The sequence below is a fragment of the Mauremys mutica genome, chromosome 19 (assembly GCF_020497125.1).
Source record: "Mauremys mutica isolate MM-2020 ecotype Southern chromosome 19, ASM2049712v1, whole genome shotgun sequence".
Lineage (NCBI taxonomy): Eukaryota > Metazoa > Chordata > Testudines > Geoemydidae > Mauremys > Mauremys mutica.
In genome coordinates, this window is record NC_059090.1 from 26364164 (window position 1) to 26386484 (window position 22321).

Genomic DNA, 22321 nt, shown 5'->3' on the forward strand with positions numbered 1-22321 from the left:
AGTAGCAGTGCGAGCCCTGGTGCAGTTGAGCTGCTGACGTTTTCAGTACTGTGTGATTGAATCCTGCACAGAGCAGCTCTCATCATTGCAGACAGAGGGCCCTCTGTCAGGGAAGCAGAATCTGTGCCAAATATCATGGTGTCTGGAATGGTTCATGACTGAGAGTGCCTATATCAGGGCAGACACCTCAAACTGGTGATGTGTTCTATAGTGCAATTTTACCAAGCCAGTAACAAATGTGAACTGGATCACTATAAAAGTCTTACTGTGGAGTCCCAGAAAGTCCCCTTATCCTCTCCAGTCAATCTTGCTATCCGGACAAGCTGGACTTATGGTCACTTACACCAAAAATCACACTATGTTTAGGTTGCTTCCAGTCCTGAGAGACCAGTTGTTTACCTAGATTAACTGGTACTCTTGATCCTACCCCAAAGACAAAGGTCTATAGCCAATCCTGTAATAAACTATCTAAAGATTTATTAACAAGAAAAAAGGGAGAGAGTTATTTACAGGTTAAAACAAGCAAATTTATACATGCAGATGAGTTACCATCTAAATCCTAAACGTGACAGAGTTGTAGTGATCTCTTTTCAAAATGTCTTTCAAGGCAGACCCAGGTGGCAGCCTCTGGGGATCTCTGGCTTCAGTTTAGAGTCTCTGGCCCTGCAGAGTTCAAACAGCCAATAGACGCAGTTTCTTCTTTTCAGGGATTTTTATTCCTGTCCCCTAGAGTTCAGCATGATGAGAAGTTTGTGTCTCCCCTTCATGGATGTTGGGGAACAATCAACAAAGTCTTTTGTCCTCTGATGATCCACCATGGTTTGTCTGGTGTCTATGCTATGGACCTTCTTTTGTTGGGCTGGAGATAACACTTCCTGAGGCAAACTAGTATTTCACAGTTGCTAATGTTTCTCTCCTGACTGGACAAAGGCAGGGGACTACAGTTTCAGAGCAAACATTTTTACAGTTACAGAATCTCTCCCCCATATTAAATACTACCTTATAACAGGGGCTATAGATATTATAAGTGAGATTAATACATGCAGCAACATACAAGCATTTAATAGAGTCTAAACTAAATACATTCTTATAAAACTAATCCCTATTTAGAGCACAACTAACATATAGGTGACCTAGTCTGGTCTCCAGTTATGAGGTTGTCGTCAGTCCTTAGCTAATGCCTGCAGCCTGGGCAAGAGCTGGTATCTCGCCTGCTAGTGTCACACTAATAATGGTGAAAATTTCTTCAGAATTTCTCAAGCTCACCAAGGAAAGAGGTGCGCTGGTGCCTCACTTGCCATCACGGGACAGTCCAGGTAGTGAGGGACTGGACCTTGGAGTCACTCCTGTTCAGCTGGCTCAGCTAGTAGAAAGCTGGTGTGTGTGTGTGGAGTGGTTAGAAGAAAGGATTGGGGACTGGGAGGACACTGGCGTCTGCTCTGGTGTGAGCCACTTACAGGGATCATGGGAAGGCCATTTTAGCTCCTTGAAACTCAGCCCCCCTAGAGTCAAACTGCCCATGTGCTGAAAATGCAAAGCTGTGCCTGGTCTAAGCTTCTGGGGAGGAATGTGTGTGTGTCTGGCTCATTTGCTTACATGTGTTTAAATATTTAAAAATAAAAACATTGTGACCATCTATACAGCAATGTGAACACTGAAGAGTCTGAAAGTGCTTTGCGTAATTGTGCTGAGTGTAAATTGTGATTCTGTACAAAACTTGGAAAAGAATATCTATACCCACCACTGACATGCAGCCATTGCCGAGAGTGGAACAATGGTGCTGCTGACTGTTCATTTTGAGAAATCACCTGGAGACGAGCAAATACAGCACAGTCCTTCCAAAAAGGAAAGAACAGTTCCTGACTCTTCCCATCCCTGATGAACTTCTGGGGATTATTTAGGGTGGTAGAAGGTGGAGTAACTAGGAATCAGGGGAGAAAAATAACAAAGAGCAAAAAACATAGGCTTAATGGCAAGAACAACCTCCAGGTCAATAAGAAGTATTGGGCTATGGCATGGTCCCTCAGGGGAGGCAGTGGAAGCTCTGTTGCTAGAGCCCCTAGACTGTAGGGAACAATCCTGCCCTGGCTTCAAGAAATGGACTGGGTGGGACCCAGGAGATCTCTAGTTCTTTCAAATACTGAGACTGCAGTAGCTATTTAACAGCCACATAGCAGCCCTGTTCACCTGTTTAGAGAAGAAAATGAAGGAGAATCCTTGTCCAGCTGAACATGTGGGAGGGAGGAGGCAGAAGGTGATTGTTCTTTTGAACTTGGCCAGGATCCTGGATCACATCCAACACCTTTACTCTTGCAGAGTGCCTTAGGATCTGCACTGGGCACACATGGTCAGGGCCTCAGTTCTGCACCGCATCCACAAGGCAATGTCCGATGCTGGACACGTCATGGGGTTATCTAGGGAACAGCTTACAGAAATCAAACCTTTCTGGAGCTGAATCTGGCTGAGGGTATCCTGTGCGCTGGGCAGGATTCCCATGATGATTTGTGTGATAGGGCTGTTGCCCTCCTCTCCCCCATATGCGTATTATTTGTGGTTTGGGTAGGGGGATCTGGCAGTCTCTTTTCTACTGATACGGTATCAAGCATAAGTGAGCAGGTCAGAGGTTTCTGACTCACCATTTCTCTGCTCTTTTGCACCCTAGTGATGAAGATGAGAGTGCAGATTGTGTGGACTCTCAGCCACGTGAATCCAAAATCAAGAGCTTGTAAGTTTGCATCCGATGTGCTGATTTGGGGAGATATTCGTATGGTTAGAGGAATAATTAGTGGTTATGGCAGAGGTCCCCAAAGTGTGGGGCATGCCCCCTCCAGGGACTTTCCAGGGGCATGGTGGGTCTGTGCCAGCCCCCACAGGGGGTGGGGAGGGAGTGCTCTCCCACCCACCCCCGAGCTCTGCTATGGCCCCGCCCCCAGCCGTGCCCTGCACCTGGCGCCACACCCAGATGGGGGCCTGGCTGCGGCTCTGCTCCTGCCCCTAACCTTGGCCCCTGCAGTGGCTCTGTTCCCACCCAGGGCCAAGGCTGGGGGCCGGGATGGGACCAGGAGCAGAGCTGCATCTGGCTGCTGGCCCCCAATTCTTAGCCCAGCTGCGGCTCCAATTCTCCCCTCCCCCTAGCTTCACCCCCTGGCTGCGGCTCAGTTCCTGGCCTCACTCCTTACCCCAGACCCATCCCCAGCTGCGGCCCCAGTCTCAGGCCCCTTATCCCTGGTCCCCCCGCCCAGAGCCATGGCTGCGGGGGTGGGGGTGGGGGAGTGGAGAGGGTTGAGGGCAGGCGCAGTCCTCAAAAATTTGGGGACCACTGCCTTAGGGCATTATAAATGACTACAGTACCTGTGAGGCTTTATCTGTTGAGAACAGTGTGCTGAGCACTGTATGAGGAGGTGCAGTCCCTGCCCTGAAGAGTTGGCACCTTCGTACGGAGGAGCCAGGGGCTTGTGCACACACAGTGCATCAGGGGCTGGTGTGTGTGTCAGGTGCTCTGAGAGGCCTGCTCCAGGCTTGCTATTCTGATTCTCAAGCCCTAGTGTGATTTGCTGCCTCCTCCAGGGTCAGTGATGCCACAAGACAGTCCTAGCCTGTATCACACAGGTTCTGGAGTGCCAGGCAGTGCTTAAAGTATGTGTGTAGGTGAGTGAGGGGTCACAGACCTGGCAAAATATAAAAAAAAATTGAAATCTAGCTGAGGGACACACTTAAGCACCGTCTTAGTAAAGCTGCTGCTCCCAGATTATGACAGGCCCCTCACTTTTTTTGGACGTTACGTACTGGCCCCAGGTGTTCACAGATGAACCTGTCCCTGGTGCTGCCAGGTGTCTCCAATGGACAGTGGTTCTGACAACAGCTTTGGGGATGTCGCTCTCTCTTGTGGGAAGTTCACTGCCCCTGCTCATCCACTCTCTTTCTGCTTTCCCTGCAGTTTTGGTCTGTGGTATCACAGCAGCAGCAAAGACCCCCCCAACCCAGGCTGCTCAGGAGTGTGGGAAATCATTGACTCACAGGATGTGCATTTTGAGCAGGAGGAAGAGAACAAACCCGCATATGGCTCCCCTGACAGAATGGTGCCTCCTCCCTGACCTCAGCTGAGCAGGATGCCAGCCTATGGCCCATCAGCAGCACCTGCCCCTCCCAGCCCCTCTCTCAGAGACAATTTCATGGGAGGCCCAGTAGCCTCAGCTCCATTAGAAACATTGGTTCCCCATCGCAGCAGTCAGCCCTGGAGATGCAGCTGCATAAGACACAGTGAGAGCCTGATGTATGTAGGCTTAGGTGGCTTTGCCCACAGCTAATGCCCGCACCTCATTTGTGTTCGCAGTTCAGATGCCCCAGTCAATGCCCATGCTCCATTCACACTTGCAGCTTGGCCCCATCAAATGCCTGTACCCCATCCATGCCCGTGGCTCAGCCCGCATCGAATGCCTGTGCCCCATCTGCTTGTGGCTTGGCTGCCCCACCCAGTGCCTGCACTGCACCTGTGCTCTCGCCTCAGCCAATGCCCGTACCGTCTCTGCGCTCGTGGCTCGGCCACCCCAGCCAGTGCTTGGCCATGCTTCCTCTTGGCCACCCCCCTAAGTCTGCACCTTACCTGTGCTTGCACCCTAGCTGCCCCAGCCATCACCCATGCTCCACCAGTGCTCATGCCTTGGCCACTGTGGCCAGCACTTATGCTCACACCCCAGCTGGGCTTCCCCAGCCAGTACCTGCATCTGCAGCCAAGCTGCACTTGCAGCTCAGCTCCCTCATTGCTGGCTGCTGCACTCAGGAAAGCACTAATTTTTCTAGCATAAATGTACCCAAACTATGGCTCGGTAGATGTATTTGCTTCATGACCTCACGGCAGGACATTGCAATACACTGACCTCAGAGAAAAGGTGCACTAGAACTTCTGGCCAGGGCTCTTCTTTGTTTCACTAGGAACATGTAACAGTGACTAGTGCATGGCACTAGCGAGTGCTAAGGAAGTGGAGGTGTTTTAATCTTTGGGAGTTTCTGTATTATTGGGGCGATGGGGCTCTCTCTTGGGTATATTACTGTCTGGCTTTGAATTGAGATCAGCACCAGAAATAAATCCTTTGAGTGTTGCTCAAAGTGCCTGGCATGGCTTGTGCTTTCTTCTTGCTCTTGTAGGGAGTCCCAGGTTGACTGGACTGATAGTGTCCAGAGGGAGGGGTGGGAGACTCGTCCCTCGGGAGACTGAAAGCCATACTGTACACAGCACTAAGAAATCTCCAGTAAAGAACAGTCCTCCCCTGGTTGAAGACATGGCCCAGGCAGGAGCTAATGGTTTTGCCATCTCTGCTCTCCATGGTCTTGAGCCTACCACACTGCTCCGTGCTTCTTTTTCCTTGGGAACCCTGCCAAGGATCAACTTTGGAGGCTGCAGGAGTCCAGCCAGCACTCCTTTACCTGGTCACCCCTCTGGGGCACAGCAGAGCCCTCAGACAATGTTCCAGCCCCCAGCCACCATGCTGGGCTAGAGCTGGTTTTGGTTGGTTGAATTTGTTGTTCCCTCGGCTCCTGCTCTTTGAGGAGGTAAAAGTCCAGGCCAGCACCTGGAAGTGCCCTGCCCTCCCTCCTCCCTTTGTGGTTAGGAGTCTCCCCATGGACTGAATGAACCTCCTGACCTCCTCCAGGTCACCATGCAGGAAAAAGGTGGTTCCTGTGAAAATGCTGACAAAAAGAGCCTGGGAGACAGCCGGATGGCCATTTGCCGGAAACGCTCTGGTCCGTGCTCTGTGCTTTCCGCAAACTGTCTCCTGCCTAGTTAAAAGGGCAGAACTGGGGTGTGCTCTGTTCTGGCAGCTCTTCATCTTGCCAAGGAGTGCAGTCCCCACCAGAGCCCGTAGGGCACTGGAGCCTGGCAACACCACTGATTTCATGTGCTGCTCCAGCCCCAGTGCCAGGTGGAGGAAGGGCATGGGAGGGAGGCATGAAGTGGGAGAGGTGGGGTCTGCCGCGGAGTGGGGGGTGGGTGGGATGTGAGGAGACGGGGGTAGAGGACATGATACTCGGTGGAGTGGATGTGGAGCAGGCTGAGATGGTGTTTGGGGGTGGAGAGCTTGGCTTTGTCCCTCTGATTGCTCCTGTGGCAGCTATTGGGCTTTGCCAGCAGCAAGTAACTTTCCTCAACATGACACTGGCTCTAAGGGCTCCCCTGTTTCTATTCTGCAGTGAGCAGTGAGATATAGCGTTTACCCTGCCCCCACTTCCCTTCCCACTGCTTCTGGCTCCTTGGATGTGAGGGATTTTTTCGCCTCCTGCATTTCCTCAGGAAAAAGCAAGGAGGAAACTTGAGGCCAAAGAGAGGGTGAGGCAGAAACTGAGAGGAAGACAGACAGACAGAACCAACCAACGGACAAGAAAGCTGCATACAGCTTGGCTTGGAAGCCCCTTGTGGCCAGCAGAACCCAGTATCCAGACCGAGATGGTGCAGCTGCTGCTGTTACTCTTCTGTCTCCATTTCTGGCCATGGATTGGGAGCTCTGCTCAAGAGCTGGACCCTAATGGGAAGAATGTGTGCAAGGCTACCAGGTAGGTGCCCAATACCTTTCTTTGCCTACCTTCCCCGTTCGCTCCATACCCATCTCAGCGCTCCCTTCCCACAACAGGGCGAGAAGAAAAAAATCTGCAGCAGAAAATTAATTCACTGTCATCTTTTGACTAACATACTCAATAGAATAAGCTCCCTGAGCTGGAACTGTATGGCCCAGGGATAAAAGGGAATGGGTGTGTGGCAGTATAGAGATCTCTGCAAGAGAGTGTAACTGCACAAGGAAAATATTCTTGTTTAATAGCACAGAGATAGCTGTGTGTGCGGAGAGGGGATCACATAGAAATGAGTGTTTGTTGAATGACACAGTGATATTTCTGTGTGTGTGAGAGAGACAGGGATCACACAGGCAGAGGACTATTTGTTTAATAACAGGGATAGGTCTGTGTGAGAGAGGGATCACACAAGCAGAGACGTGTTTAATAACACAGGGGTAGCTCTGTGTGTGTGTGTGTGTGTGTGTGTGTGAGAGAGAGGGATCACGTGTGTATTTAATAGCAGTTATAAATCCATTGGGGTGAGAGAGGGATGATGCAGGCAGAGGTGTGGGTTTGTTTAATAGCACAGAGATAGCTGAATGTGTGGGTAGGTTTAGTTTTTAGTCTGTTATATCTCAGGTGGCATCAATATGCTTAGTGCTGCACAGAGAGAGTGAGAGAGTCCCTGTCCCGAGGAGTTCACTATCTAGCACAGATAGCAGTTAAAGCCCAGAAAGCACCAGGTGGCCATGTGGTGAGAAGGCAGAGTACTGCCATGGTTTTTAGAGTTTTAAACTGTAACTATGTAAAACTAACCTTATGGTATCACAGTATTCATGAGTCTGTGGAACCGAGGCAAATCCAGCTCCCTAACACCACTCTCTGTTACATGCTCTGAGTTAGATATTATCCATCAAACCAAAAGGGCCTAGAGCTGCCTGATTTCTTTGCCTGGGATTGCTCTGTCCTGTGAACTTAGTAGGGCCTCCCTGCAGAAGCCTCCTGTAGTCCCTGCCTTCTGGCCCTGGTATGAGAGGCCAGGAACTCTCTTTCTCGACCATCGTGGTATTGTCTAGGAGAGTCTTTTATTACTTGTAAAAGTAGCAAAGAGTTCTGTGGCACCTTATAGACTAACAAACGTATTGGAGCATGAGCTTTCGTGGGTGAATACCCACTTCGTCAGACGCACCCACGAAAGCTCATGCTCCAATACGTCTGTTAGTCTATAAGGTGCCTCAGGACTCTTTGCTGCTTTTACAGATCCTGACTAACACGGCCACCCCTCTGATACTTTTATTACATGGTGGCCCCTATGCAACTGACTGCTACCAGCAGGTGAAAGAATCTAAAGACTTGCATAACTCCTATAAAAACAAGCAGCAAACAGTGGGTGTCTCCTTTAGCACAGGGAGACAGCACTGACAGAACCAGTCAGGACAGCCTTAGTCCTGCAGCCTGCCCATGACTTCCTCCTGTTCCTCTGGTGTCTTTCCCAGGGCAACGCCTGTCCTTCAGCATGTTCCAGGCTGAACCTTGGGAGAGGTGCTTCTGGCTGATCCTTAGTTCCTCCTAGATAACATGGGCTTTAATGCAAACATAGGAGTGTTATCTCCACCCCAGTATATTGCCCCTTTCACGAGCCCTTGCTGCCCAGCACCCTGCTCCTATGCTAATGGATCTCTACCCTCCCCAGCCTCTCTGCAGGTCTGGTATGCTGCCCAGGTTGGAAACAGGAAGGCAGGGAATGCACAGCTGGTGAGTCATCGGTGGCTTTACATCTCATGCCTTTGTCATTTTAACCAGCCCGTTTCAGGCAGTTTGGTGTGCATTTCCTGTATCTCAGTTCTTTGTTGCTTAGAGTCCAACGATATTTTGGGAAAATGAGGGTGAGGGGGGCTTAAACCTTATGCATAGTACTAAAGCTGTGCCCTGGCTGCACTGAGCTATCTACAGGAGCTGCTGGGGGATGGGGGAGCCATTTGTGACCCCCAGGCTATACCTCATTTCCACTTCCTGCTTCTTCCCTAGAGGCTGAAGGGTGTTCATTTCAGGGGCAGAATATTCTGCTGGGGCATGATGCAAACCAAGGCTAGGGTTGCAGAGCTATAAGGCCTCCCGTGAAGTGCAGCTTTGTGCCTTATCACATCTGTCCAGCTGCACCCATGTGCAGGGTTAATGTAGGCTGAAGTAGGAGGGGAGCACTCAGAGCACCAGCCATGCCGGTGGGAGAGCTGCTCTCCCAAGCTGGGGAGGGTTGGGGGAACCTCCCATTTGCTCTTCACAGAAAAGGGGAGCCATGCTGCTTTCCGCCCCCATCACTTTAACCCTTGCTCAAATGAACCTCCCTTCAGGATTTGCTACAGAGCCCACCACCCCAGCATCTAAGTGCTGCATGGGCTGTTCACTCCATAGGATGTGAGGCAGAGATTTCTCCTCAAAAAGCCTCCCAGAAGCCATCACCTGTAGGTCATTTCTAGTCTCAGTCTCAAGGTACTCTAGGTAGTGGCCATTTCTAGCCTCAGTCTCAACTTCCTGGCTGAAGGCCAGGGCTGAGGCCAGTTGGAGCAGAGTGTGTCCCAGGCACCATAGGGCTTGGAGCAGAATCCCCCACCTCTCTCTGGAGCCCACACATGAGGGTGCTGATGTGGAAATGGAGTCACTGACAGGCTAGGTCGCTGATCCAAATCCATGGGGACAAGGAGCTGGAGGCCAAAGGGTCTTGGCCCCTGGCAGCTACGGAGAAGCTGCTGGTGCTCAGCCTATCTGCACTTCCTCTCCCTGGCTATGTGCCTGCCAGCGGCCCGGTGCTGGGAGAGCCTGGCTCCTGATTAGCTTGTCCTGCTGTTGACAGCGCTATGTGAAAGGGAGGATGCTTGCAAGGTGGATGAAGTGTGTGTGAGACCTGGGATCTGCCTCTGCAAACCTGGTTTCTTTGGAGCCAACTGCAACTCCCGTGAGTATGGGCATGGAGGGGCTGGTAAGGAGGGGGCAGGGCAGACTCTCACCCTTAGACAGACATAGAATCCCCTGTGATCCCAGAGACTCTATGTGTGACACAGTGCTCACTGCATCCACCAGGACGTTGGCGGGGTCCCAGGAGGTGAGCTCAGGCCAGAGGTCCCAGCATGATGGCACATGGTCACAGTTAAGTGCTCCAGGTGCCCAGCAGCCCCTTGGCCCACCCGTGAGCACAGGCAGCTACATCCACATGTTACAGCAGAGCAGAGACAGTGTTTGGGGCCTGCTGCTCTGATGTCTCCTCCCAGTTGGGTGTCTCTTTGGTAGTCCTCACTGCTTAGTCTCCCTGCAGCATCAGACCTACAAGGGCCTACCAGGCTGTGCCCTTCCATGGCTCACAACACCCCTGAGGGAAAGAACACCAGACCCATTGCCAGATTGCTCTCCTCCCTGTGGCACAGAGACTCCTGTACTCCTGCATGGCGACCTGTTATGTGTCTTCTTCCCTTTGTAGGCTGCCCTGACCAGTACTGGGGCTCGGACTGCAAGAAGAGCTGTTCATGCCATCCCAATGGGAAGTGTGACCCTGTAAGCGGCCAGTGCACTTGCAATGCCAACCGCTGGGGAGTACTCTGCGAGTTCCCATGCCAGTGTGCACCTCATGGCCACTGCAACCCCCATTCTGGAGCCTGTCACTGTGAGCCAGGCTGGTGGGGACCCAACTGCAAGAAGCAGTGTCTGTGCAGGGTGACCGGCTCCCGCTGTGACCCTGTCACAGGGCAGTGCGTCTGCACCCAGGGCTGGTGGGGCAGGAGATGCAGCTTTAGATGCACCTGCCACCTCTCACCCTGTGCCCAAGACTCAGGCAAGTGTGAGTGCAGGGCTGGGTTTTGGGGGCCATTGTGCCAACATCATTGTGACTGCCTGCATGGGAACTGCAACCCTCTTGATGGGCATTGCAGCTGCAACCCTGGCTATCAGGGCAGGAGCTGTGGGGATCCCTGTCCTGCTGGTTATTACGGATCTCAGTGCAGATACAGGTAAGAGGACTATCACTCTGTGTGCTTGTGATGGGGTATAGTGCCTAAAGGTGACTGCATGAATCTGTGGCTGCCTAGGGAGTGCCAATGCCCAGAAGCCTGTGTTCCCTGCTGGGTATGCAGGAGTCTAGGACCAGACTGGGAGGAGTTCAGGGAGTGGGCAGCTGATGCTTGTTAGACTGTGGGCTGCAGCTGTTGCATATAAAGGCACTGAGAGGAAAGGGGCAGCAAGGGTTTGGATTGGCTGCCCTATTCATACCCTGGGAGGGGCGTGGGGAGATACTATTTTGTGAGCTGGTCTCCTGGCTGGTGAGGGAGAGCCTTTCCCGAGCCAATGGGCAGGAAGGCCTGGCCATGGTCTGCTGAGAAGGGGCACAGGACTGTCCCCTATGGGAAAGTCTTGTAGACTCTAGTAGAAAACTATAGATATCTCTTCTGTAGGCTGATCCAGGGCCTACAGAGAGGATCTCTTTCTCCATTACATTCTATAGGTTTTTCGAGTAATATCTTCAAAACCTTGTTAAATTCCAATAAGACCTCATGGGATGTTATCATTCCTATTAAACTCTGTGTAAATGTGTGCTGTTGGGGTCGCCCCTCTCTGGGGCGGCTGGGAGCCAGGCCGCCTCACTACACTCTGTAAGATGTTTCCATAGGGGGTAACTGCCTCCATTCTCACTTAGGCTCAGCAGGGACTATATCACAGCTGCCCTATTTCTTTTGGTTTGGGATGTGGGGGCCACTGTTCCCCCAGCTCTGATGCTGATTGTTCCTTACACCTCTGACTGTGCAGCTGTGGGCACTGCAAGCGGAGCCAGCCCTGCTCTCCTGTGGATGGGTTCTGCCTGGCATGTGACTCTGGCTGGAACGGTACCCTCTGTAAGAAGCTGTGCACGCCTGGATACCATGGGGAGAACTGTGCACAGATGTGTCCCAGCTGCCGAAAAGGGGAGACCTGTCATCCAGAGACAGGGGCTTGCTTGAACTGTGACCCTGGCAAGACAGGACCCAGGTACGGACCCCTCTTTTCCTGTGTGATGTTTATCTTGTGGAGCTCAATTCTCTGTTGTAGCAGACATCCTCTGTCCTTAGGTTTCCTTGAGTGTAAAGTAGAAAATATTTGTCTGAAAGCTTCATTCACAGTTCGGAAGCTTAGACACTGTGTGATGATTATCCATGGATAGACGGACAGCTGTCAGACACCTGAGCTAGGGATTCTGGTTGGAGATTACCCAACAAGCTGGTCAGTGGCACAGCCTCCCTTCTGGCCTAATGTGTGCAGAGCAAGGCAGTGTCAGACACACTGGGATGTCTCTCTCTGCTCTGTCTGCAGAAATCCTGGCATCAGGTGTGATTAGGGTGACCAGATGTCCCGATTTTGGGGTCTTTTTCTTATATGGGCTCCTATTAACTCCCACCCCCGTCCTAATTTTCCACATTTGCTGTCTGGTCACCCTAGATGTGATACCAGAGAACAATGAAAATAAACAGCAACCAACCTCTATTCAATATTTGTCTTGTTGAAGTCAGAGACGCCCAGTGCATCCCCAGCAGGACTCTCACAATCAGCCGTATATATTTACAGGCTTGTCTATGGCTCCCTTTCCTGTAGTATCTTCAGTATCTGAGCCTCCCCCTCTGTGAGTTAGGGAAGATTATCCCTATTTTACAGATGGGCTAAATGTCTTTCCCACAGTCACTCATGGAGTCTGTCAGAACCAGGAACAGAACCCAGAACTCCTGGGTCCGACTCTAGTGCCCTAACCACCAGATCACTGTTTCCATCCTCAGGTAGGATTAGGAACAAGTCAGGGCCCTGTGGAACAACGTTAATATCAGTGCAAATGTAAAGCAGGCTCTGCACTGTGACACCGTGACAGAGCTGCTGACCCTCAAACTAAGGTACAGCCCCTCTGAATTGCCAGCCTCTCTCCCATGAGCCAGCAGCCAGATTCTCCTCTCTCTTTGCAGCTGTGAAGCATCCTGCCCTGCTGGAACATTTGGAGATGGATGCCAGTTCACCTGTCCAGACTGTGTTAATGGGAGCTGTGATCCGGTTTCTGGGGAGTGTATCTGCCAGGCTGGCTACTGGGGCACCAGGTAAAAGCGAGGGGAGCTGCAGTGGGCAGAGGCTGGGATGTTTCCAAATGAACATTTTCCATTTCTTTCTGTCTCTCCCCTCAGCTGCAATGAGACTTGCCCAGAGGGTTTGTTTGGAGCGAACTGTTCTTCCTTCTGCCAATGTCCAAGGGGCCCCTGCCACCCACACTCTGGGGACTGTGTGCTCAGTAAGTGATATCCTGCACTGCACCTTTTCATTCATAACCTATTAACCAGATCTTCTCCTGCCCAGAGCAGAGAATTGGTTCCTTCTCCCCCAGTATAAACCATGCAAGACACCAAAGGTTGCTGTGGAAGCCAAGGTGCCCTCTGGGCTCCAGAACGCAGGCTGGTTCCCAGCAAAGATGCTCTGCACAGTGTCATGCAGTACCTCTACTGCCATGCAGCACGAGCCTCCAGGAAACTCCCTTCCCTCTTCTCCTCTGTCTCTGTTGATCAGGGAAATGAGCTCTTTCCTATCTCATTTCTGTGGCTTAGATTTCCTTGTTGTAGCTCCTCCGCACTGCCCAAGCCTGTGTAGCTGAGTGGAGCTATCATGCCAGATTCAAGTACCACAACAGGTTAGATTGGGATTCAAAGTTAGTCAAAAAAACAGAGCCCACATGTTTGAAGCTTATTGTGCCTTACAAGCCCTTAATCTTGCTCTGGGCCTTTGATATTTCTGTCCCTGCGTCCTTGTTCCCATCCTGTAGCACAGGGTGATATTTTCATCCATAGCATTCATCAGGAGTATGTCAGAGTGCAACTAAAATGGTTAACTATGTTTAGAGTGAAGGTGTTTCTCTGAGTCTGTCACATGAAATTACAGCAGAGAGATGGATCCAGTCTTGATTGTAAAGTCACTTGTTTGTAGGTAGATGAAGAATTGCTTGGTTTGTAGCAGTTGATTGAATTATGGAGAAGCACTCACAGTCTCTTTATCATCCCCGTGTGGACCCAGGTTCTAAAAAATGTGGAAATGCATCTGAACAAAATACTGCAGGGCAGTTTGAAATTGAATAGGAGACTTAGGAAGGGTGATTCTGACCACATTGGTTAGTGCCTGTACGAGGACTTTCACTTTCATCTGAAGCATCTGGCACTGGCAAAGAACTGGAATAGACGGCTCAAAGGTCTGATCTTTGAGAGCAAGTCCTTGTGTTCCTGAATGTGCCATAGTAAGTCAAAGACTCTTTAGCATAGAAAATGTGTCTGGACTAGAGTCCACTTGACTTTAATGTACAGATACATTCCTGGTTGGGACTGGTGAGATCAGCACCCCATCTCGCTTATGGCTTTGCTAACTGGGCTGTGCCTGGTGGAAATACACTGTCCTATAATGTGGTATCATCAGTGTTATGCTGAAAGAGCATACGGGAGCAAACAGCACTGAGCACATCTTAGCCAGTCCTGAGCTCCAGCCTCTTCCTGGATGAGGAGTGAGAGCTCTAGGGCTCACTCAGAGAGACTGTCTCTCTGCAGATATCAAAAGATGTGCTGGTTCTGCGAGCTGGGTGCTGGGTCTGGGCTGAGTTCCCTAACTGTCCTTATGATGTGGAGCGGTATGAATGGGACAATTTGGACTGGACTGGATCTGTTTAAAACATTCTGAGACCACTGTGGCAGGTCCCCAGATCAGAGATCCTTCCTCCAGGATGGCTTTCCCAGTGCTCTGAACTTGCCAGCCAAGGAAGAATTTCACTGTGTTCCACACTGTTTCTCCATGCAGGATTAAAGCACCAGGGAGCCCTGATAGCTGGCATTCTCATCCCATTACTCCTCCTATTACTCTGTGTCACCTGCTGTTGCTGTTGCTGTGGAACCAGCCAGCTGGATGCCAGAGACAGGTATTACTAACAAGTGTCAGGTGCTGTAGAAATGTAGCTGCAAAGAGAAGAGCCACCTGCCTTGGGCCCATTGCTTCTGAAAGGCCCTAGAAGCAAGAGGAACTTTTTCTGGCCAATTAAAATTAGCCTCAAGGCAAATAAAGAGTCATTAGCATCTTCCTTGGGTTCGGTTGCCTGACAGGGAATTACTTCAAAATTTCATGTTACTTCATTTTACTTTTACTTATTTGACTCATGTAGCTCTGTGTACAGGATAAATCAGCCCATGACTCAAACTGCATTAGCTGATAGGTTGCAGGACTTGGTCAGAAATGGGGCTGCCACATGTGCAGGCTTCTCCCAAACTGATTCCAGCTCCATTTCCCAGCAAGACAGGAGTGAGCTTTGTTTAAGTGGAAAGCCAGTCATCTCCGCCACACACCTCTGTTCTTTCTTTCCAAGGATGGCTGTTGCTGATGGTGATGCGATCTCCAGAATGAAACATCATGTGCAGGGGGTGCTGGCAAATCTCAGCTCCATGTTACCTTGCTTCTCACTGAGTGGCTACAAACTCCCCCGAGTCACAGGTAAGAATAGCATTATTAGCACTGATCCCTGATTGATGCACTCTTTATTATGCCCTGCTTTGTCTGTGTCTTCAGAGTTCTTTAGGGTAGGAACTACATTTGTACTGTAAATGCCATTGCAAACAAGCAAGCTGTGCCAGCCAGATACCAGGTGACTGCCCCATGGAACATCCCTGGTACAGTACAGACTAGAACACATGTAGACCGGCATGTGATCCTGAGAGCTGGATTGCTTCTTCCTCGTAGTCTTGCTTCCCTTCCAGTCTCCCACCATGACACAGAGATTCCCTTCAATCCCAGCTTCATTGAACCTCCTTCTGCTGCCTGGGCCTCAGACAGCTCCTTCTCCTCCTCCTTTGACACTGACGATGAGGACCCAGCCTACTGTGTCCCTGCCAGAGAAGGTAACGCTGCCCAGTTGCTTTACCATCTCCTTAAGACTCATTTTCAACTCTCTTTCCCAGTGGGACAGAGGCCGTTTGCTCAGGGTGAATTTCATTCCATGTGTACTTGTGGGGAGGGATTTGCAAGGGACTTGGGTTACACACAGGCACCAATTATTTTTAGTTCCTTATTTTCCTTTCCGTACAGGGAGGCTGAGCTCTGTTTCAGGTCTTCCCATCAGTTTAGTGTGAAATGGAAATATGCTATGGTATGTACCAGAGCTACATGTCCTCAGAAAATTGCTGATTTTACAACTCACTCCCTCAAATAATTTCAGAGCTCATTGCAGCTGTTTGTGCTTCCATAGCTGCCCCAGTTAAGACACCCCCACCCCCACCCCTGTCCTGGGCTCCCTGTGGCATCAGTGTGCAAAAACCTACCTCAGCACCTTTACCCATCATCCACGCTCATGAATCTAGAATCAAGTCTGGGAGTAAAGAAGGCAGTGCAACCCCAAGTATGCCAGTTCTGGATACTCTAGTCCCTAGAAGCCCTCAGTCATAGTGAAGAGGATAAAGGCCACATGCTCTAACCTTGAGCCCTGAACTAAGGAAAAGCCTGTCGGTATGCTGGTGACTTACTTCTTGGAAGCCTGTGTAGCCAAGGGAGAAGCAGCCTAACCCCCTTTCTTTCGTCCTTCTCCAGATGTTCCTGCAGTGGCAGGCTTTGAGCTTCAGGAAGGCAGCTCCAAGTGTCATGAATTTCCTGACGCATCAGCATTTAACTCCGAGGACGTCTCCCAGCCTTTCACCATCCCCCGCACATCCAGCATTGCCAGAGCCAAGAGGCCCTCAGTGTCTTTTGCAGAAGGAACTAAATTTGGCCCTCAGTGTCAAAGAGGCTCCATGGAGACACCAAATACCACTCGGAAGCCCAAAGCCGCCTGTGGTCTCACTAAACTTCCCCCTCGCCAGCACCTTGCTGACCCAGAGGAGGGGCCCCAGCAGGGTGGGTCGCCAGGTGACTGTTACGAAAACCCAGAGCCCATCTCCGAGGCTGAGGCTAGCCACCGGCCCTCCCCCAGGGGTACCCCAGGAGGCCACAGGATGGCAGTGTCCAGTGGCAGACATGTGGCCCAGAGAGTCGAGGCCCTTGAGGCAGCTTTGAATCCAAACACTTTGGATGTTAGGGGGAAGGAGCAGAATCTCACAACCATTTATGTGACTGTGGGGACAGCAGGGAAATCCTCCAAGCCCAATGAGAGTGCCAATGGAAGCAGAGAGGGGACAGTTCAGGCTGTACTGAAACGTTTGGGTAGCTTCCAGAGAGTAAAAAGGGCTGTCAGGGAGGAGCCCATGGTGAGGAAAAGTACTGAGAGCATCCAGAAACCTCCCCGCAGGGCCCTGAGCCCAGAGAGGGACTCCAGAGACATGTTCCCCGAGCCAGCCCCTCCACACAAGGAGAGCTCCAAGACGACAGGTCTGGAGCCCTATGAGTCACCTGAGCTCCTCACAGATAGACACCAGATAGATGTTCCTGTGAAGAGAGAACCTCTCATCCCCACATCTCCTATATTTAAAAGACAAGTGGCTCAGGAAGGAGAAGATGGGGTCACAGGGGACTCCAAGAACAGTGAAAGTCTTGAAGAGGCCAGAAGCCTAGAAACAAATGAACAGGCTGTTGTTGAGGAGGAACCCAAATATGAAAATGTGTCTCCAAATTGCTATCCTTCAGACGAGTCTCCTGCCATCTCTCCTGACTGTGAGGCCAACACCTGAAACCCACCCAGGACCCAAATCCTGCCTCTTTTTCAGAACTGTGACAGTCATCACGATGTAGTTGTGGCCACAGGGGGCAGTGTACCTTGCAGGGCAGGCCACGAGTTATTGAAGAGTGCTAGTTCTGCAACATGTCTGGTATTAGAGGGAACCCAGAATTTCATCTCCCAGACATGCCACATGAACTAGATTATTGTCTAGCGTTACCATTAAATCTGTGTGTGTCCTGCAGGGTCAGGTTCTGCATTGCATGTTAATGTTCAAATGAGGCAACTTGCTGTGAGTAGCAATGTTACCTAATGGGGCCACCGAGATGCCCTCTTGAGTTCCATGTTCGTCTTGCCATGAATCATTACCAAGGAGGGACTGTGCTGCGGGCAAGTCAGTTCAGGCACCTCCAATACAAGTAGATTAGTCAGAAGAAGTGACTGTACCTGGCAGCATGTTATTTGGTGACTGTGCTTTTAGCTTGCTGGGCTGACCAATAAGACAAGGTTATGTTTTAGGAAAATACCATCCATGTGAGGTTCAGGAGTCTAAATTACAGCGGAGTAACAGAGACAGCCAATGCACGTGAGGTGTCACGCTCCTTGACAGGTTACCTCTCCTTTGAGTCAGGTACTTATATGGGCATGTCACCGGGGGGCACTCACCACTAGTGATGCCTCTTTCTGGCCGTCCTGGGAATTGGCTCTGACCAGTCACTATGCCCTCCTCCATCCTCTTGCTGTCTGCCACGCAAGGGGCTCCCTCTTCATGACTTGGCCCTCCAGCCGAGTCACCATGTGTGTTCTCCTTTCCAGGGGGTGCGTATCAAAGTTCCTCCATATGAAATGGCAGTCTTCCCTTTACTGCTGAAACCGTGCCACTCCTCCAGTGGCTGGTAGGGGGACCCGGGCCCTCCCTCTACTCTGGTTCCCGGCTCAGGTGCCCTCTCATTGGCAGCCAGTCTGACCTACCCCATAACTTGTGGCTTTTTCCATGAGCCTTGTCTACCTCTCTGCGTTCGCCAGCCCAAACTCCCTGCTCGAGTAACTGTAAGGTACTTGCCTCTAGCCCCAGACACACCTCCCCCAGGGAGTGACTGCAAACCCCTTCCCTGCATACCCCTTTCTGCTGCCAATTTCATGGCTGTATAGCTCCAACCCAGCTCCTTCCTCCTCAGCTGGCCGGCCTCATTCAGTCTGGGGATTGCTTAGCAACCTGACCCCTCAGTTGTGGCTTGTTGGGTTACACAGGGAGTCTGTGGCAGATCCAGGGCTTGAACCTATGTCTTAAAACCAGTCTTCCTACCCTTACCGATTACAGGGGTCTCTTCAAATTCTTGCCAGGCTCCAAAACCAGATCTGCAAGGACAGTCTTGCCTGCAGCCTCCCATTGTTCTTGGTAGAAAACAGAGGGATCAGTGATCCCTGCCCCACTCCCAACTCTCCTTGTCAGGCAACACACTGAGCAGAGCAGACTTTATGCACAAGCAAAGAAAGTGTCTGCTTGGGACTTGGCAGCTCCCAGGCCAGCACTATCTCCCTCCCTTGCAGGAGGAAATAGCACACTGCTAGCTCCTGCCATCAATATGCTTATGAGGGCAGGGAGCAGTGGCTTGGCTCCCTATTCAGGGAGCTCACAGACAGAGACTGACTGGTGCTGAGGGTGCCATGGTCGTCATTGCCCATCTAGTCCATGGGACCCCTGCAGAGAGCAGCACCCACACCTCCCTCCCTGACTATTGTCAGTTGCTCCCCACAGGGGACTCTTTCTGACTCAGCAGCACTGATAGGACCAGCTGAAAATCCTAAAATTAAAAGCAGTGCCAGTGGGGAAGTGGGACAGAAAGACAGCCCTGCAACCAGTTCCCACCGCTGAGCTCAGACTGCCATGTCACAAAGGAGCTGGGACTGGACTGAACATCCCCAGATGGAGAGCATGACTGGGGCTGTGAGCATAAAAGCTCCAGGGACTTGGGAGAATGTTTCCAGAGAGCAGCCTTCTGTGGGGCACTTGGGTGACATATGAATGATTCTGGGACAGAGAATATCTGGGTTTGTGCAAATTTATCAGACTACTTTGGCTTACGAGGAAGGATCTAAACATATTAATTTCTACAGCTGCAGTCAATGTATGAAAAGGTCCATGCTATAATGTAGAGTTTATGTGCGGGTTTCCAATATACCAAGAAACCTGCACTGACCTGCAACTGTGAAGGAACCTTAGAGCAAATGTAGTGGTCTGAGTCTGACAGGATTTGTAAATTTAGTGCTGAAGGAAAATATTTTATTTTTCCTGACTCGCATGAAGAGTTCATGTAGAAAGCAGCATTGCCAAAGTTTCTCCAAATCATTAACTTATATCCAATGGTGAAATTGTAATTTCAATTCCCTTAATTACAGCTTTAAACCATACACTGTCAACAAATGCCTCAAACGTGACACCATTACACCTGGGCAATGAGGTAGTCCCGCTTGGGTGGACAGGACCAGCCCTGTGCACTCAACAGGCGACAAACAAGGTGAGATGGAATGAGGCAATCCTCAGTGCTAAGGGAGCTAAGAGTGGATCAGAAAACAGTTTATTTGATTCTCTGAGTAACGAGATTTGGTGTTAGACACCTTGAGAAATACTTGAAACTGGTTGTAATTCAAGAAGCCAAGTCTAAAGAGCATTTATAGCACTGAGCTGAGTTTGGGTTGATTTGTCTGATGTGGTTCTTGTATGTTTTCTTGTGTTAATCTGAGTGATGTGGAGGCCTCTGAATGTAAACAGTTCTTAATTAAGCCTAAAATGAGCTCAGTTCCACAAAAACAAAGACATGCCCAAAAATAGTCTCAGAGATTTAGGGTGACTCAGCTCTGCTGTCCTGTGCATTGTTTCAGCTTCTGGTTTGTTTAATTCTGAAATTTAATGTATAAATCTGAACATGCAGAAACAACAATAGCAGTAAAAACAGAGCTGTGAGAGAGGGACAGGTTGGGAATGTCTCAGCATGAGTAAATTGCCATCCGTACCTCATTTATTAATCCTTAAACTGATCTCAGTGATCTGAAAGTCATTGATTTTGTCTTTGGACCTTCAAGGTTAAAATGCTTTCAAATAGTCAAAGTTTGCGGAACAGATTTGGTCAGAGATTTTAGTTGTTTTTCTTTCTAGTAGAACATCTCCAAACAGGAGGGTACTTGTGTGCCTTGGATCCATTATTTCCTCATTGGTGGTTTAGGAAAATTCCACATCAGGGTGTTTCAGTTTTGAAACTAATAGTTGTATTTGTTTAAAGTGCCTTTGCCATATGCCCTGTAGTCTGCTTGACAAGAATTGTAGCCACATCATCTAGTGTTTGTGGAGGTAGAATTTAATGCTGTAATGTCATTCCAGTAGAATCCTAGATTTGCACATGCCCCATGTGATCAAGTCCCTTTTTGATACATTATTGGCTTCTGTTTTTAAGGTATTTTTATTACAATGGCAGAAATGTATCAGAATAAGCTCTATATGCAGACATTTTTCTAATCAGAATGGGATATTTATATCCAGTGAGCGGAGTTATGTTTTTACTGTGATGCCAGAAATTAATCTCATGTGACCTAAATCACTGCAGGTACTGTGTTTACAAAGTAGCTGCCAGCAATTAGACTGTCTTTCCTGTCAAGCAGACAACTATCAAGCTTGAAAAGATCTTCACCATGATAGGAATGTGTTCTGTGTTCAAGGATCTAATTTGCTAATCCTGGTGTTTCCCAGATAAGAGGCAAGGACACAGAGGTATTGTGTCCCCTCTTGCTCATGTCTCAACAGCACAGGTGGAGAGGAGAGAGGTAGATTTTCTGTGCACACTTTCCATATTCTTTCTAAAGATAGTTCTAATGTCATTTTGCCAGTGCTTGTAAGCTGCATGTAGGAGACCTATGGCCTAGAACCCATGAATGGGCAGTACTAGTTCCTTATGTGCCTCCTTTTTGTTATTCTGGCTCTGATCCTACAAATTCCATCAACAGGTTTTTTTTTAGTGATAATCAGTCAGTGACAAGTAGCTACCCAGATAAACAAAGCTGTGTTGGTGTTCTCTGCTATTGGAGCAATTGAAAGGTTTTTTATTTGGTTGGCATTACAGTGATAACTTTAACAGAGTGAGGGACAAAAGGAGGCACAAAAGGAGCAAAGATGAGTTGCATCTTGGGCCTGGCCTTTCTTAGGATAACCCTCCAGTGAATTCATCTCCTTTCGTGCAGGCACTCAGCTACTATGGTGATGAGCGTGGTAGGAAAATGTACTAGACAGAATTATTTTTCTGTGTTCACACTGGTTACAAAACACCAGGGATCTTGATTTCAGTGCATTATCCTCCTGCGTTCTTCTTTCCATCAGTGACAGCAGCCTCTGAGCCAGAGGTGGGCAAACTATGGCCCAGGAGCCACATCCGGCCCTCCAGATGTTTTAATCTGGTCCTCAAGCTCCCACCGGGAAGCGGGGTCTGGGGCATGCCCCACTCCGCATGGCTCCTGGAAGCAGCAGCACGTCCCCACTGTGGCTGCTACGCGTAGGGGCAGCCAGGGGGCTCTGCATACTGCCCTCAACCCAAGCACCACCCCCACAGCTTCCACTGGCCAGGAACCACAGCCAATGGGAGCTGCAGGGCGTGGCGCCTGCACGCAGGGCAGCACACAGAGCTGCCTGGCTGAACCTCTGCATAGGAGCCGGAAGCGGGACATGCCGCTGTTTCTGGGAGCTGCTTGAGGTAAGCGCCACCGGGAGCCTGCCCCCTGCCCCCCTCCTGTGTCCCAACCCCCTGCCCCAGACCTGATCCCCCTCCCGCCCTCCGAACCCCTTGGTCCTAGCCTGAAGCACCCTCCTGCACCCCCAACTCCCCAGCCCCACTCCAGAGCCCACACCCCCAGCTGGAGCCCTCACCCCACCCCAACCCCAATTTCATGAGCATTCGTGGCCCGCCATACAATTTCCATACCCAGATGTGGCCCTCGGGCCAAAAAATTTGCCCACCCCTTCTCTGAGCAATAGTCACCATAGTCACCAGCACTACCCACCCCATCACCACCACCAGGTAAAGTCATGCAGGCCCTTCTTGGGCAAAACACCCACTGTTGAGGAAAGGT

General features: G+C 50.4%; 2 protein-coding genes across 3 annotated transcripts in view; both read left to right on the forward strand.

The window, feature by feature from the left end:
- The window catches only part of LOC123352957 (Rab interacting lysosomal protein), an 18438-nt gene extending 13332 nt beyond the window's left edge, over positions 1–5106 (forward strand). Inside the window, exons 7-8 of the mRNA XM_044993582.1 lie at positions 2663–2725; positions 3938–5106. Of these exons, the coding sequence (XP_044849517.1) occupies positions 2663–2725; positions 3938–4094 (220 nt within the window). The 3' untranslated portion in view covers positions 4095–5106. The remainder of the gene's footprint in view (positions 1–2662; positions 2726–3937) is intronic.
- Positions 4137–21779, forward strand: SCARF1 (scavenger receptor class F member 1). Of its 2 annotated transcripts, none has more exons than XM_044993580.1 (12): positions 4137–4273; positions 6290–6549; positions 8240–8301; positions 9398–9499; positions 10019–10544; positions 11338–11556; positions 12516–12644; positions 12729–12832; positions 14374–14491; positions 14933–15057; positions 15321–15461; positions 16147–21779. In XM_044993580.1, the coding sequence occupies exons 2-12, from the start codon at positions 6443–6445 to the stop codon at positions 17217–17219; spliced, it is 2706 nt and encodes a 901-aa protein (XP_044849515.1). In that variant the 5' UTR covers positions 4137–4273; positions 6290–6442; the 3' UTR covers positions 17220–21779. The 2 variants fall into 2 exon arrangements, with proteins under 2 accessions (XP_044849515.1, XP_044849516.1); XM_044993581.1 differs by lacking the exon at positions 4137–4273 and adding an exon at positions 5892–5921.
- The last annotated feature ends 542 nt before the right edge of the window (positions 21780–22321 follow it).

Bases quoted from the DNA above. Each gene is read 5' to 3' on its own strand.
- SCARF1 (XM_044993580.1), top strand. From the start codon at position 6,443: ATGGTGCAGCTGCTGCTGTTACTCTTCTGTCTCCATTTCTGGCCATGG. The intron at 11,557-12,515 runs GTACGGACCCCT...CTCTCTTTGCAG, and splicing joins CCTGGCAAGACAGGACCCAG to CTGTGAAGCATCCTGCCCTG. The intron at 14,492-14,932 runs GTATTACTAACA...TTTCTTTCCAAG, and splicing joins CAGCTGGATGCCAGAGACAG to GATGGCTGTTGCTGATGGTG.